This window comes from Malus sylvestris, chromosome 5 (genome assembly GCF_916048215.2).
Source record: "Malus sylvestris chromosome 5, drMalSylv7.2, whole genome shotgun sequence".
NCBI lineage: Eukaryota > Viridiplantae > Streptophyta > Magnoliopsida > Rosales > Rosaceae > Malus > Malus sylvestris.
The window spans coordinates 11,799,378-11,815,591 of NC_062264.1; the positions used below are offsets into that span (position 1 = coordinate 11,799,378).

Genomic DNA, 16,214 nt, shown 5'->3' on the forward strand with positions numbered 1-16,214 from the left:
CTGCCGCTTATATGGTTATGGTTGGTGAGCAAAAATGTGCTCTTCTTCTTATGTATTAAAGAACTTAACTGAGTTTCCTATCTTAATGCATGGAAACTCTTATTTTGTTGCTCGTGTTGCTCGTACGAGGGGCTCCTCAAGCAAATTGATCTTATTCGGCATTTGTATAATACAAGCATAGCAGGTCTTATTTTCTTCCATAAAATGAAGTCTGTACATTCATTCTAAGTTCCACAATTACCACCAGGTCCTCCAAAGAGGAATCTATAACGCCAACCCTCGAGCCATGTATCTTTATCGTTTTGTAAGGCATAACAACCTGTTCCATCTGCATGTTCAGTAAAAGAATCACAATATGTGGGAATCACTTGTTCAAGACCCTTCAGCATGTAACGAACTTCTTTGAAATAAGCAGCATGATCATAGAAACCATCGGGGAATTGACCACCCCCCATCGGAGGGATGTCTTCGTTTTCTTTAGTCATGGCAATGCCTCCCCACCCCGCATCTTCAGCCCTATTGAGTAAGCCAGGAACTATTTCCTTTGGCCAATACCCCACTGTAATATTCGATTTTGCACCTATCTGAAGCCACCAATTTTCTGATACTGGATCCTGTGAATTCAAAGTAAAAGAAATTTACATGAAAGAATATTAGCAAAATATAATGTAATAACAACTTTATTGCATGATTCCAACATTGAAAAGCAACACAAACAATTACCGGTAGATTGACAATCCGACATCATATGTATCTCCACCAAACTTAGATACTGGTCCTAGAGAAGTTTTTCGGACCAGTTGTCCGGTCAGTTTGTACAAACCCCTGGCAGAGGAAATCAAAGCACCCGGTCTTATCTCCATCTGCCTATATGTTCAGAAAGACGAAGTTGAGTACGTACACTAATATATGTAGTTCATAGGAAAATGTATTCTTCTGCCGGATTGTACTTCTTTACATTGTACGATTGTGAATGTGAATAATAAGTCATGTTGATTGTTGCCTACATGTGTGGTTCACAAAAGTCTGACAATTTAAGCATATGATTGGCAACATAAGCATTTGTATGCTAACAAAACATTTTACATGATTTTTACTGCCTTGGAAGGAAACATATTTTGAAGAAGGAAAGGAAAGGAGAAAATGAAGATTACCAACTTACCCAATACACAAATAATTGAGGAATGTCATCGCTGTTTATTGGTTGTGACACCTATGACAATATGACATATTTTGATGAGTTTATACTAGATGAAGAAAGAAGTTGGAAAATCACAGATTGCTGTTTAGAAATTAAAGATGTATCACATATATGTACATACCATCACCCCAGCAATAAGAACATTATAGTTTCCCTGCGGAGCACCTTCCACCCAAACATTGGAGTGCTGGACCAATCCGGCGATGAGGGTAGCTTGTAAATCGAACAGATCCCAGCTACTCCATATTATGCGACGCCGGCTTTTTGGTTTATTCTAACAAACACTTGCTGAGTCTCACAAGAAATGTGGTAGATATTAGATGGTCTAGACCAGATATTTGAGAAATCATTATATAATGTACACGAATTTGATCAAGGCATCAGTAGTGATCAGTGTTTACATGAGTGTTCGGGGAAAGGGCATTATTTTTTGCGGCATTGCGAAACATTTGATGTGAAAGACTTTTGGCCATTACTAAATCATCCTTTGTTGTTCTAGGTATAGGAACTGTTCCCTCAGGGCATGCTTCCATTTTAGACAATGTTTCGGATATCGGATCAATCACAGGAGCTGATTTTTGAGTCTCAGCTGGAAATGAAGTTGGTCGCAGCTGCATAAATTATCCAAAAATTATGTAATTAGGATTAAAAGAGGCACAGCTACTGTAATTAAAATTTTTCATAACTAATTTCTTTTCAACAAAGAAATAGGAACATTGAAAGAATGGAAAAGATGAATTAATTAATTTATCTGGATTTTGTGATTCTTGAGCAATTGGTTATCAAGTGCAGGTTGGCTATAAATGTCTATGCAATCAAAAACGTCATCTCCACGCTTTGACACAAAAATTAGAAAAATCACAATTCAAAAGTAAAAGATAACTTCTTTCTTTTCTATAGAAAAGCAGTTGGGAAGTGATTTCGGTTTTTCTGTCTTTGGATTGATTAAATAAAAGACGAGTTAAGGATGAGTTCGGATGGAAAAAACGTATGTGAAATCTACTATCCTGTGTAGACTTTGCCGTTTGTTCGAAGATTTATTTTATTTGGATTATAAAAATTAAACATTAAATTGAATCATATATGCAACAATACCTGAACGGTTTTGACGATAGGCTTGTTAAGACTCTGAAGTTGTCTTTCCAATTCCATGTCATCTTCTCCTGGAGTAGTAGTCGCCATGACTCTGCTGCAGTCATGTTTTCTTAAACATAAGATGACCAACAAAGCTGTTCTCAATCTGGAGCTCATGTTAGCCGAACCGCAACCGACGATAAGAGGACTAAACTTGTCTAGATATCTACTTGCAAGCCTTTTCCTGTGAAGCAACAACAAGAGAGGCCCTTTGAATATATGCATAGTCAGAGGTTGTTTTGCAAATTATGCATGTGTGACAGGTTGCAGAGAACCAATTTGTTTTTAAGCTGTACACCCTCATAACAAGCCAAGCCAATTTAATTCTCTCACACATAATTAATTTGTGGACTGGAGAGAAAAGTCTAGACTTCGTGAACTTCCTCACAAGGAAATAAAATCGGTTCGTATGCTTTTGTAGAGGAAACGTATGTATTATAAGGGTAAACTACAGTCTACTCCCTCAACGTTTCATTCAATTTCAACTTGATAAAACAACTAATTTTTTCAATTTCATACAATGACTCCTGTTTCGTACCAAGTTCATACAATCGTTAAAAAATCTGATAAGTTGACCATTAAATGATAACATGATGACAAATGCCTAGCCCATTTTTTGCCGACGTGGCAGATGCACGGGGGACATTTAACTAGTACAGCAGCAAGAAATGGATAGAAAACAAAATTACAGCCTACCTTTACAAAGTTACATTTCAGAGGTTTCCGTAGTCGCGCAACAGCCGACTGAATAGCTGGTAATATATCCAAAATAAATTGGTGATAAAATGTAAAATACTTCTGCAAATTCCTAATGTTTTCAATTTCTAATGTTGCACGGAAAGCCCTTAAAAATCACTGCTATTAGCTTATCGAGAAATCACCGCTCCATCCAAAAATAAACGTCATACTCATATTTATGTGTATATAAATATAAAGCATAGGAAATAACAAGGAGCTGAGTGAGTGAAGAATAACAGAAAAATAATTCCTTCGGATCGATAGGAATTGCCGCTACTCCGATCGAAATGCCTTGGACTCTTGTTTTTCTCCTTTACTCTGTAGGACTCAACCTTCACACACACACACACACACACACACACACACACATATATATATATATATATACAAGGATGAAATGCTAAGGAGACCCTCTCAAAGCGGGACTCTCCATCACCTCATGTTTTTTGGCACAATGTTTAATGATGCTGGTACGGGGATTGTACTAAAAACATGAGGTGACGGAAAGTTCATGGAGATGTCCACTTTTGGAAGAGTCTCCTTAGCACATTTCCCTTGATACCAATTAACATATAGGGTTTGATTTTTATTTTAATTAGGATTGGTCATTGAATGCAAAATTGTGCAATTTTTCTGCACCCCAAACAAAATTTGAGTGGGGGCATCCGCCCCCTCTAGGCCCATAGTGGCTCCGTCCCTTTATATATATATATATATATATATATAATCTTTTATGTATTTGTGCCCATGTGGCAATTCACACATGTGTAATGAGCTAGTTTATAAAGCCACTCTCTTCCAACACTAAGAAATAATTAAATACATTTTTACAAAAATTGTGCCGTTCTTCTTCTTCCTTCCTCCACCTCCATTTCTGTAACTTGCAAACAGGGCCGGTCCAGAGATTTTTAAGGCCCGGGGCGACGTCAAAAAATGTGCCCTCATTTCATATAAAAAATATTTGTTTTCACACGTAAAACATCAATAAAATTATATTTAGAAAAACACTTCAAATTCAATAATTTAAAAATATGGAATAATTAATTTATTTTGTATCAAGAGAAGGAAACTAAAAAACTTCGGGCTTAGAAGTAGATAAATTATGAGTTTTGTTTTCCATCTGAACTTTTAAAGTGTTTTTGTATAAATCGTGAGTTATTTTTTCTTATTTAATAACCTCGTCAATATAAGACTAAAAAAATATTAATGTTTTTGAGTCTTTAAGGATATGTATAAGTAATGAATGAACACTAAATTAAACATTTTGATGACACGTAATATTATTTGCAAATTTGGTCTAAAATTTTAGTCTGCGCATTACTCTTTGCTGAAGATTAGACTTGAATTGGAATGAATATTTAAAAATAGCAACCCACATAGTTACTAGCTAGTAAATAAATTAACAACCAAACAAAAATTTGTAAAAATTGAAAAAAATAAACATGCACATAGCATTTCGAACTTAGGACCTCTCATTAATTTTAAACAACAAAAACCATTACTTTTAATTAAACTTCTTGATCATTTAGCCAAATTTTATAAATTTGTATTGTTATGAAAAGAAATTTTTTAAAATTGGAATGTAAATAAGCACACATGGTGTTTTGAACCTAAGACCTCCTCATTCATTTTAAACAACAAAACCACCAGTTCTAGTTAAATTTCTTTGTCACTAAACCAAATTGTATAAATTTATACTCTTATAAAAACATATATAAATATATCACCCTAATAATTTTGGCGCCCCCAATATTTTTGGGCCCCAGACAGTCGTCTTGCCCGCACTGGGCCTGGGCCGGGCCTGCTTGCAAGATGAGGTTGAGGTTGAGGTTGAACCACCTCTGGATTTGGTACTTATTATTGGTATATCACCCTCCAGCCCTGGTTTCCCTTCCGTGCATGCCCCGTCATACGACCACTACTCGTTTTACAACCGCGTTGCTTCCCTGGAAGCTTCCATGGCTTCCTTGGCTTCCTTGCCCTCTCTGATCGATGAAGTTGTCTCTAATACGTTGGATACTAAGCTCCGGGTTTATTTTGAGCAGTTTCGTCATGAGCTTCAATTTCGAGGTCGTAGGAGTGGCCCTTCGGTTTCTGCAATCTCTGATGTTCCAGATCATTAGGAAATCGAGCATATTCAGCAACCTCGAAGTCCTACCTATAATGGTGGAAGTCAATCTCCATGTCTGCAGTGGTCTTAGCACATTAATTTCCTCGATTCATTGAGGGTAATGATCCCTTGACTTGGATCTACAAGGCGGAGCAATTCTTCTTATTCTACAACACACCTGAATCTCACCGTGTTCTTACTGCCTCCTTCCATCTGGATGGTGAGGTATTGTGGTGGTTTCATTGGATGGACAGCTTGCATACATTGCCTAGTTGAGATGAGTTCACAAGAGAACTTTACAAAGAATTCAGGCCTCTGGAATTTGAAGACAGTGTTGAAGCTCTATTCATGTTATGCCAACCAGGTACTTTTGGAAACTATATTTCTGAGTTTAGGTGTTTAGTAAATAGAACTCATGATGTTGGTCATGTGCTGCTTATGAGTTGTTTCGTAAAGAAAGCTCAAATTTGATGTGAAATTGTTGAAACCTACTATTGTACATGAGGTCACTGCTATTGTTGTGCAATTAGATACTAAGATTACTAAGCTTAGAGGAAGTCAATCTAAACCAACTCCTTACCTAAATCACAGCCTGTAGTATCCACCACTAATCCCCACACTATTCCTAGATCGGGTAACTTAGCCATTAAGAAATTGTCCCTGATGAAATTCAAAGGAAGAAAGAGAGAGAGAGAGAGAAAGAGAGAGAAAGAGAGAGAGAGAGAGAGAGAGAGAGAATGTTGGTTTTGCACTAATAAATGGACCAAGGGACGCAAGTGTGGGTTAAATTCAAACTGAGGACCTGTCACTTCATTGCCAAATTTCAGGTAGATAGGTAAAAAAGGTTTGCATCCTAGACTACGAAGGTGGTGCATTAAATGCCAAGTTGGGGTGACCCAAGGCTAATGTGTTCATTAATTGAGGGCATATATAAAGGGATGAAGACCTCCTGTGTTGGGGTCGGATAGCTAAGAGAAGAGATGATGTATTAGCCAAGCTTTATTGAGTCTTGAAATTAATATAGATCCAAGTACCACAAAGGACGTAGCATAGTTTTGAGGGGAGAACCACTTATATCTCTGAGTCTAATCCATTTCATTTTGTATCCAAAGTCGTCCTAGGGTTTAGAATTTTAATTTGTTAACCTCCCATTTTTTAGAATTCATATAGTGGAAGTACAAGCTATGGAATCAATGTTCATCGAGTGGAAGTACAAGCTATGCAACCACTATCAGACTTCTGAAACTCATGGTGGAGATTTGACCCATCCACCTAATGGTTTTGAGCATAGGACGAACGAGTGACACTAGTTTTGTGGTTCTTTTCAAAAGTTATAATTTCTAGAGATGGACTTCTTCCAAAATGAACCAGTTGGACATCTTAGAGACAATGCGCTAGTGAGCATAAATTTGTTTTTCATTTTTAGTATAATTGTACTAACATTTTAGTTTTAGTAATAAAATGCCTTATTTTTTATATTGTGATATCTTGTGAGATTGATATAATAAAACTAGCATATGGCCACACACAAGGTGTGTGAAATTTTTTTTATTTTTGTTTTTGAAGTAGGAGGAGAGAGGAAGAGAGTGATAGAGAATCTGGGGGTGGGAAGAGAGGTTTATTTTTTATTTTTTTTAGTTTTTAATTAGAGATATGTTAGAAACATATAGATGAGGCTTTGAAGAAAGAAAAAAAAGCAAATTTATTGTTGTGTAAAATTACATTTATGCCCATATTTCTTATTCATTTTCAATTTTAATTAGAGGTTAAACTGGTAATTTTATAGGATTTTGGTTAACAATAAGTGTTTTATTAATATGTACTTTAGATTAAACATAATTTAATATATTTTTTTAAATAATAAAATACTATTGCTTGACGAAGGCTGTCGACAAGCTAGTCTTTTCTAATTTTTTTTTTATCATAAAGCTTACCCGGTGAAAATTTAGTCGGGTTTAATGTATTTTATTATTTTTTCGACAAAATAAAACTTTGCTCGATAAAAAAATTTGGTCGGGCATGTAAGGTTTGTAAAGCAAAGTTGGTCAACACAATTTTCCTCGCACTACTACAAAAGTGGCTTATTGAGTCAGCAGTTGGTATCGGTTTTATATAATATAGTGACGGATTAGACATTTCAGACGGGCACTTTAAATGGTGTGGGAATTACTGTCGGTTATAACCAACATAAACTGTCTATGTTGCTTATAACCGCCATAGACTGTTAATGTCGCTTATAACCAATATAGTTTTTAATCTTTTTAAATGGTGGTGTTGTATAAAAAGAGAATCGTGTCGCTTTCAATCGACATAAAGTTAATGTCGGTTAAAAAGAGAATTGTGTTGCTTAAACCCGACATTAATAATTATTTTAAAATATTTTAAAACTTCCTTTCGGTTGTAGCCGACAGGTTCGTATTTTTATATATCCTCTCTCTCAATAATATCAAAACCCTTTCTCTCATTTCGCTCAGCCCTCTCTGCCTTTAATATCATAACCCTAGCTGCATCTCATTTCCCTATAATGAAAAGCCCTAGCCGCACCTCATTACTCACTCTTCTCTGCAAAAACCCAAAACCAACGAGTTTGCCATGGAAATGTAGGCACATCTAAGCTCCAATAAGAAGCAAACTAATACTTGTTAGTTTGATTTGTGTATGAGTTTCTGGATCTGCTAAAGAAATAATGGGAAAAGGCATAATAACATTCCAACAGCTCAGATCCGAAACAAAAAGGGTAAAAAAATCCGTTGCTGATACATGTACAGCGGCTGCAGATACAACCTAAGAAAGATGCAGAGGTCCAACAATCATAGTACTCGTCCCCAAAAGTCCAATCTCAGCTAATCTACAAGAAAGGTAATAATCTTTTCTGGTTTCCTTTCACAGATGTGAGCTCGGTGTGCATTAAATATGTATGTATATGAATGTGAACTCCTTGTGTCTAGTTGTGAGCAAAACAATGGCTGATCTGGTGTCCACAAGGGAAATGCAAGGAGTGGCTTGGTTAAATCACAATTCCAAGCAAACAAAAGGTAAGAAACCTTGTTTGTACATGTTGTAAGTTTGATCTTAAAAAATATGGCTATGTATCATGGCATGTCTCATATTTCTGCATTGTCTGTGTAGGACACTCGAACCTAGGGTATATTCGACAAAGGAAATGTTGAAGTTGCAGATCCAAAGGCAAACAAATTATCAACTGACACATCTTCGGATCTGAAAGGTATACGCTCATCTGTGCTGAGATTTTGCTGGATCTGCAACGTGTGTGAATGGATATGGAATGCATGTATCATTTGAAGATACATGTGGACCATTTGGAACTTGACTTGCTTTGAGAACAAAAGAAAAATCCACCTCCAAACTAAATAAATGACATGTTTTTGTTTCTTTTTTTTTCGAATGCATTAGTGATAGATCCGCTGACAACAATCGTGTTTCCTCAATAGCTCATGGTGTTGTTTACTTGTTGTAAGATCCCACAGCGTTCGGGGGAGGGGAGGTGATGTGCCTTCTATGTACATGCCCACCTCCCTATAGTGAGACGCTTTTTGGGTGGAAGACCAAGAACAAAATGGTGAGGACGTGGCACAAAATGGACAATATCTTACTATGCGGACTGGGATGTGACAATTTAGTATCAGAGCCACTCCCCGGCCAGAAGTGTGCCAATGAGGACGTCGGACCCCTAAGGGAGGTGGATTGTAAGATCCCACATCGCCCGAGGAAGAGGAGGTGATGTGCCTTATATGTACATGCCCACCTCCCTATAGTGAGACGTGTTTTGGGTGGAAACCCAAGAACAAATCTATGAGGGCATCGCCCAAAGCGAACAATATCTTACTATGCGGATTGAGATGTGACAATTTGGTATCAAAGCCACTCCTCGGCAGGAAGTGTGCCAACGAGGGCGTCGGGCCCCTAAGGGGGGTGGATTGTAAGATCCCACATCGTCTTTGGGAGGGGAGGTGATGTGCCTTATATGTACATGCCCACCTCCCTATAGTGAGACGCGTTTTGGGTGGAAGCCCAAGAACAAAATCGTGAAGACGTGGCCCAAAGCAGACAATATCTTACTATGAAGATTGTAAGATCCCACATCACCCGGGGGAGAGTAGGTGATGTGCCTTATATGTACATGCCCACCTCCCTATAGTGAGACGCGTTTTGGGTGGAAGCCCAAAAACAAATCTATGAGGGTGTGGCCTAAAGCGGACAATATATTACTATGCGGATTGGGATGTGACACTTATGGTAGGAAACTTTTTATTTTTTTTATTATTAATAGTTTGTGGTGTCGCTTAGTTGTTATTTTATTTATTGAATTGGTAGGTGGTGTTGGTTAGGGCCGACAATATGGTTGTTTATTTTATTTATTAAATAGTTAGGTGGTGTTGGTTAGGACCAACACTACTATCCTTTTTTAATGTCGCCTATATCTGACGTGAGTTTCAATGTCACTTTTATCCAACACTACTGTCCTTTATTTTATTTTATATTGTTTTCCTTTTTCGTGGCAGATTAAGGGGACTAACCGATATCAAAAGCCTTTTCGTGACGCTAGCACTGGTGTCGGTTCTTTTATCCGACATTGCATGAGTTTATGTCAAATTTTTACCTATTATCCGATAGAAATTATGTTTTCATGTCGGTTTTTGGACTGTCAATTATAGTTAATTTTGTAGTAGTGTCGACGAAACTGTCATTGGAAATCAGTCGGCAAAAGTGCTTTTGCTCGACAATTTTTAAGTTTCGTGGGACGGAAGTTCGCGCAACGACCTTTGACAAAAAAATTTCGAACAGAACTTAAGGCGACGAAATGTCATTTTGCCGACTAATTTTGTTCATTTGGAAATGTGTTTTTTTGTAGTGTTGTGTTGCTTGTATAAAAATGTTTTATTAAGAAAGATTAATGGTAAAACTAGTTTTTTCGAATGGAAAAAATTTGTTGTCCATGACAGATTGGATGCCAATGATGAAGGCAAGACAAACGGGAGAGCAGGTGCTAATGCATGAAGGCAAGTTGTTGCAACCTGCCAGTTGCAAGGTCCTGAACCTTTGTCCATGAGATTTTACTTTTGTAGTTAGACTACATTAACTTAAAAAAAGAAAAAATTAGTATCTGGTCCCTAGTTACTATTGTTCATTCTCTGAGACCTCATTAGTTTTCAAATTTTGATTGAAGTCCCTAGCATTAATGTGATAATGAATTTACATGTTTATTACATAATTTTTTAAAATAAAAATTAGTAATTGATTTAGGGTTTTAATACTCACACCTCTATTAAACTCCTAATTGATTTTCAATTCAAACATTTCCAAAATTAAAAAAAAAAATTAGAACAAGTTTGTACCCATTAGTTTTTTTTTTTTTTTTTTAATAAAAAGATTCTCAATTTTTTAATTTTAAATGTACCCATTCATATAATTTTCAATTTTTTTAATCTTAAATGTACCAATTTGTTATATGTAAAATGTACCATTTTTTAATATAAAATGAACCCAATTTTTCAATATAAAATCCATTAAAAATTTTTTTTTTAATCCATTTAACTTGTATGGGTACATTCTTTTTTATAGATTTTTTAGAATGTATCAATGTCAAGTTTGATCGAAGAAATTTACTAATGTTATTAAGCCTAATATCTTTTTTTTTCCTATGGTTTTGAAGAATGTACCCATGTTTTGTTTTGGTACAATATGTTTTTTTTGTTAATTTAGATGAATGTACATATATATATATATATATATGTGTACATATATATATATATGTATATATAGACACACAATATAATAGAGAGTATACTTTATATTTTATTATTTTTAATCCCACAAATTATGGGTTTTTTTTTTAAATCTCATTAATATAAATAAATACAAATTTCAATTTTTAATTTTTAATTTAAAACTATAGTAATTTACATTATTACATTAATGTCAAGGACTTTGATAAAAAAAATTAAAAACAGACAAGGTTTCAATAAAAGAATATTGATAGCTAAGGACCGCATCCAAAGTGTCTCCTTAAAAAAATACGAACGTCCCCACCAACCTACAAACTAAAAGTTTGTTTGATAACTATTCAGTTTTCAGTTTTCATTTTTTCCAGTTCTTATGCATTTCTTCCAAATTTAGCTTTCTTCTTCCACTCTTCTTCATCTTTTTTGCCCCGGCCCCATACACTTTCTCCATACGTATCTCAAGCACACACAAAAAAGCTAAAAGCTAACAAAATAGTTATATCAAACAAGCCCTAAGGGCTTGTTCTACACCCTCAAAAAAGACAAGCTTTCTTGATTGCATTTGTCCAACTGTCATTAATGTGAATGAAGTCTTCCCTCCTTGCAAGTGGCAAATCCATTACTCTGAAATCATCAATTCTTCGTTGAACCAAGTCTTGGAAGTTTTTCCCAACTGGTGGGTTAAACTAAGAGCTCATTTGTTATAGATGATTGAATTAGAATGGATAAATAAAGAGATCACTATTCTAAAGTATGTTTAAAGAATGAAAAAAAAAATTGTAACCAACCCAGATGTAGGAGAATAATTACTCATGACGAAAACTTATCAATTCCAATCGTCCCCTAGATGGAAAAAACCCTCTTCATGTCTAATCATCTTTTAATCCCTTAAAATGAAAAAGCATTCCCCTCTACAGTCAAAATATATTCCTTGGAATTCGGAGAGTAATCAATTCCAATCAAATCTTTTATACCAAAAGAGGCCTAAATTTTCAGGAATCATGGATGAGAAGGAAAGGTGTGAAAGTAGTAGAGTTGGCGCAATGGTGTCATAAGTTTGTACGGGAAACAAGCTAAGTGGTAAAAACTTGGGCTGTAAGACATAAAAACTTGGGCTGTAAGACAAGCTAAGTGGAAAAACATTTCATCTTCTACTATTACTCACTGTGCAGTGGACAACTTATGAAACATTTAAGACTACAATGTCACACATGAGACGATGAGAGCTCCTCCCGTTGCAAGGTCGGATCCAGGAATTTTCATAAGAATGAACAACAATTTTTAAGGAGCTCGAGAAGTGACCCAACCCAAGAAAAATAGGGTGAAATGTTTAAATGTTCCTACCAAACAACTAGTCACCAACCATATGTTGATCAGTTACCATTTTTAGATGGTATTGCAAGCTTTTGTCCTCAATAAGCATGCAGTATAACCAAATATGGAATAAACAATTGATTCCAAGGCTTAGAAGCAAGGTTCTTCTTGTTTCCCTTCCCGTATTAAATGGAAAGCTCTTGTGATTTTTCACATTAAACTAAAAGATTTAAATTTTGACCACCTACGTATACTTTATAGTTGGATCTATATTAATCTAACAATTCGAATTCGAATTAACAATTTTAACAACATAATATGTTAGACTGTAGAATAAGAGGAAGTTTCCTATTTAGACATGACACAAAACCGAGCGTTCTAAGATTCATATAGCCGACCCCACTTAGTGGGAAAAGGCTTTGTTGTTGTTGTTGTTGTATGCTTGCAAACAAATCAATATGATGCTCCCAGAAGATGAGGAAGTGCATATATTAACAAGAAATATAATACACTTGAAGGCAACCATTTTCTTGACGTTAAAGCTCAGAGAGCTTTGTTTGGATTCACATATAGCTCTCTTTGCTTATAAATATACTTTCCCAAGCACTAAAGTAACAAGATTAATTAAGGTCTTCAGCAACTCAATTTTTCATAACACCAGAGTCCTAAGTCCCCATCAGTCGTTTGCTTCAAAGCTTCCATATGCAACCTGTACGGCCTCTATCTAATGCTTAATTTTTTTAGAACTTGGGCCAGCCTTATAAAACCATTAGACCTTGACCTTCTATCATGTCCGATCCCTACAAAATTTTCCGTTGCATACGAACAATCCGGTCTAAAAAAATGGTGAAAATCAACAATTTCTGCTGGGGTTCTGGTCTTCTCTACTTATGCTTTGTTGGGTTATTTTTAACTCCGGGTGAAGCTGCTTTGAAGAAGTACCAATTCGATGTGAGCAATTCGTAATGGCAGCCTTAACATGCAGACTATAAGTTTATTTATCCATTTATTTACTGATCATATACGTTCATTTTCAGGTTCAAGTGAAGAATGTTAGCAGGTTGTGCCATTCGAAGCCAATTGTTATAGTAAATGGGAGGTTCCCTGGACCTACAGTTTATGCTAGAGAAGGAGATACACTTCTTATAAATGTTACCAACCATGCAAAATATAACATGTCAATTCACTGGTATGAACATTTATATTTGAATTTATTTGACTAATTTAGCATGATTAATACGAACATTTGGGTTGTACTGATGAACAATTTGGTGGATTTTTGCAGGCATGGACTGAAGCAATATCGCAATGGGTGGGCAGATGGGCCCGCCTACATCACACAATGCCCTATCAAAACAGGGAACAGCTATACCTACAATATTACTGTAACCGGGCAAAGAGGAACACTTTGGTGGCATGCTCACATCTTTTGGCTAAGAGCTACTGTCTACGGAGCGATTGTCATCTTGCCGAAACAAGAGGGTGGATTTCCATTTCCTCAGCCTTACAGTGAAGCTAACATTGTCTTAGGTGGGAGAGTGCGACCACAAGTTTTTGAAATACATGTAGAAAAATTCAGATTATATGCAGAAAATAATTGTTTTGTTTCTCGTCAATGCTGTAGGAGAATGGTGGAACAACGACGTCGAAGAGGTTGTTAAGAAAGGGAACCTACTTGGATTGCCACCAGATATGTCAGATGCACACACCATCAATGGGAAGCCAGGGCCTCTGTTTCCATGTTCTGAAAAACGTAAGCCAGCTCCTTCTAAAGAGAGATTCTTAGACACCAGATATTCGAGATGCTTCTTGTAATTTCTGGTTTGTTGCTATCTCAGATACCTATGCATTAGATGTTGAACAAGGAAAGACGTACCTGCTACGAATCATTAATGCTGCACTAAATGATGAGCTATTCTTCGCCATTGCTGGCCACAATTTGACAGTGGTAGAAATTGATGCGGTCTATACCAAACCATTTACAACCCAAGCAATTCTGATAGCACCGGGCCAGACTGCGAATGTTCTTGTTCAAGCAACTCAAGTGCCCAACAGATATTTCATGGCTGCCAGGCCATTCATGGATGCACCCATTTCCGTTGACAACAAAACTGCCACTGCTATACTACAATATAAAGGCATCCCAAATTATGTATGGCCAATCCTTCCTCAACTTCCAGCAGTCAATAACACTGCTTTCGCATTAAGCTACGATGGCAAGCTAAGAAGTCTAAACACAGCTCAGTTCCCAGCCAATGTACCTCTCAAAGTTGATCGACATCTTTTTTACACTATTGGTTTAGGAATCAACCCCTGCCCTACTTGCCTGAATGGAACACACCTCACTGCTGCTTTAAACAATATCACTTTTGTGATGCCACAGATTGGGCTGCTTCAAGCTCATTATTTCAACACCACAGGAATATTTACCACAGATTTCCCAGACCACCCTCCAACGCCTTTCAATTACACTAGTGCTCCACTCACAGCCAACCTTGGAACTAAACAAGGCACCAGGCTTAGCAAGATTGCCTTCAATTCAACAGTAGAGTTGGTGCTACAAGACACCAATCTCCTCACAGTGGAGTCTCATCCCTTCCACCTTCATGGTTACAATTTCTTTGTTGTTGGCTCTGGAATTGGGAACTTTGACCCCAAGAACGACCCGGCTAAGTATAATTTGGTGGATCCTCCTGAAAGAAACACAGTCGGAGTTCCCACCGGTGGTTGGACTGCGATAAGGTTCAGGGCGGACAATCCAGGTAAACACATCGACACAACCAAATAGTGTGCTGCATGAAACTTCAAATTTACTAATTAAGCAAGTTATTTGTTATTGTTAGATATTTTACTAATTTCTTTTGAACGGCATTTGATCATCGTTAGGTGTGTGGTTCATGCACTGTCATTTGGAGCTGCATACCAGCTGGGGTTTGAAGACTGCATTTGTGGTGGAAAATGGGAAAGACACTGATCACTCTGTCTTGCCTCCACCTAAAGACCTTCCACCTTGTTAGTTCAATGCACATACGTACTGGGAGAACTCAAATTTGGGTTTCTCGAAGAAAATGAACTATTATTTATTTTGAGCCTTTTGTCTGACAAATTCTTGCAAACATTACTGCGAAGTGCAGGAGTTCTACAAGCAGAACTCTTGTTCTAAGACCAATAAAAGAATGTAATGTGTATCGGATTGTTTTAAATGTGAATTTAGTGTTGGAGTGACTTGACTTTCGCGTGTAATTAGGAGGATTTGTTCCAGTTTGAGTCCGTATAATTAGGGTAAATATTGTTGCATATTCTTACCTTGTAAATCAAGTTCGTACTATATATTTGCTTCCTTTGTGAGAAGAATGATATCAAGAATTGAAAGCCCATATAAGCCCTCAATTAGCATGGTATCAGAGCAGAGATCCTAAGATTTCTGCTCTGCCTGTTCCCTTCAAAAAAATTTCGAGCCTTCATGGAAAATCTGCTGCCTCTTCATGGTGAAATCCCCATCACTGGTTCCACCCTAACCGATGTTATACCTACTACTACTACCCTAAACACTAATAATCCCGATCCTACCATGAACCCGATGACTCTACCACAAGTTGTAACACATATCATCCATCACGATTCATACGCTACATCGATTGATATCAAATTTAACGGTGCCAATTATGAAGTTTGGTCCTAGATTGTCAAGATGTTTATTGCTGGTAAAGACAAGTTGAAATACTTGTTTGGAAGTAATCCTCAACCCCTACTGATGATCCAACTTTCACTAAGTGGGGCATAGAGAATGCCATTGTGAAAGGTTGGCTAACAATCTCTATGGTACCCAATCTAATTGGGTATTTTCTCTGACTACCAATGGTGAAGGAAGTGTGGGATGCTGTTGCTTACAAGTACTATGATGGCTCCGATATTTCTCAAGTTTACGATCTTGCCTACAAGGCCTCTCGCATGAGGCATGATAGTTGACTAG

General features: G+C 36.8%; 2 protein-coding genes and 1 long non-coding RNA gene across 4 annotated transcripts; 1 reads left to right on the plus strand and 2 right to left on the minus strand.

Annotated features, from left to right (window-relative positions):
* Positions 1-284: 284 nt before the first annotated feature.
* LOC126623768 (uncharacterized) lies at positions 285-1,391 on the minus strand. The gene is made up of 4 exons (XR_007623874.1): positions 1,323-1,391; positions 1,163-1,213; positions 724-867; positions 285-614 (listed from the first exon to the last, which is right to left on the minus strand). It is a non-coding gene; the product is annotated as an uncharacterized LOC126623768 (long non-coding RNA).
* Positions 1,392-1,399: 8 nt separating this feature from the next.
* On the minus strand, positions 1,400-2,448 carry LOC126623766 (uncharacterized). The gene is made up of 3 exons (XM_050292750.1): positions 2,297-2,448; positions 1,603-1,812; positions 1,400-1,489 (listed from the first exon to the last, which is right to left on the minus strand). Exons 1-3 carry the CDS (start codon positions 2,381-2,383, stop codon positions 1,448-1,450), a joined length of 339 nt encoding a protein of 112 aa, XP_050148707.1. The 5' UTR covers positions 2,384-2,448; the 3' UTR covers positions 1,400-1,447.
* Positions 2,449-7,623: 5,175 nt separating this feature from the next.
* Positions 7,624-15,471, plus strand: LOC126623762 (laccase-11-like). Of its 2 annotated transcripts, XM_050292747.1 has the most exons (8): positions 7,624-8,042; positions 8,132-8,218; positions 8,313-8,409; positions 13,279-13,430; positions 13,527-13,771; positions 13,866-13,994; positions 14,080-15,003; positions 15,128-15,471. In XM_050292747.1, exons 4-8 carry the CDS (start codon positions 13,417-13,419, stop codon positions 15,256-15,258), a joined length of 1,443 nt encoding a protein of 480 aa, XP_050148704.1. In that variant the 5' UTR covers positions 7,624-8,042; positions 8,132-8,218; positions 8,313-8,409; positions 13,279-13,416; the 3' UTR covers positions 15,259-15,471. The 2 variants fall into 2 exon arrangements, with proteins under 2 accessions (XP_050148704.1, XP_050148703.1); XM_050292746.1 differs by lacking the exons at positions 7,624-8,042; positions 8,132-8,218; positions 8,313-8,409 and adding an exon at positions 12,876-13,192.
* The last annotated feature ends 743 nt before the right edge of the window (positions 15,472-16,214 follow it).

Coding starts and splice junctions, on each gene's coding strand:
- LOC126623766 (XM_050292750.1), bottom strand. CDS start 2,383: ATGGCGACTACTACTCCAGGAGAAGATGACATGGAATTGGAAAGACAA. Junction 1,813..2,296: donor CTATCGTCAAAACCGTTCAG/GTATTGTTGCAT, acceptor TAATTTATGCAG/CTGCGACCAACTTCATTTCC. Junction 1,490..1,602: donor CCCTTTCCCCGAACACTCAT/GTAAACACTGAT, acceptor TGTGAGACTCAG/CAAGTGTTTGTTAGAATAAA.
- LOC126623762 (XM_050292746.1), top strand. CDS start 13,031: ATGTCCGATCCCTACAAAATTTTCCGTTGCATACGAACAATCCGGTCT. Junction 13,431..13,526: donor TATAACATGTCAATTCACTG/GTATGAACATTT, acceptor GGATTTTTGCAG/GCATGGACTGAAGCAATATC. Junction 13,995..14,079: donor GTTTCCATGTTCTGAAAAAC/GTAAGCCAGCTC, acceptor TTGCTATCTCAG/ATACCTATGCATTAGATGTT.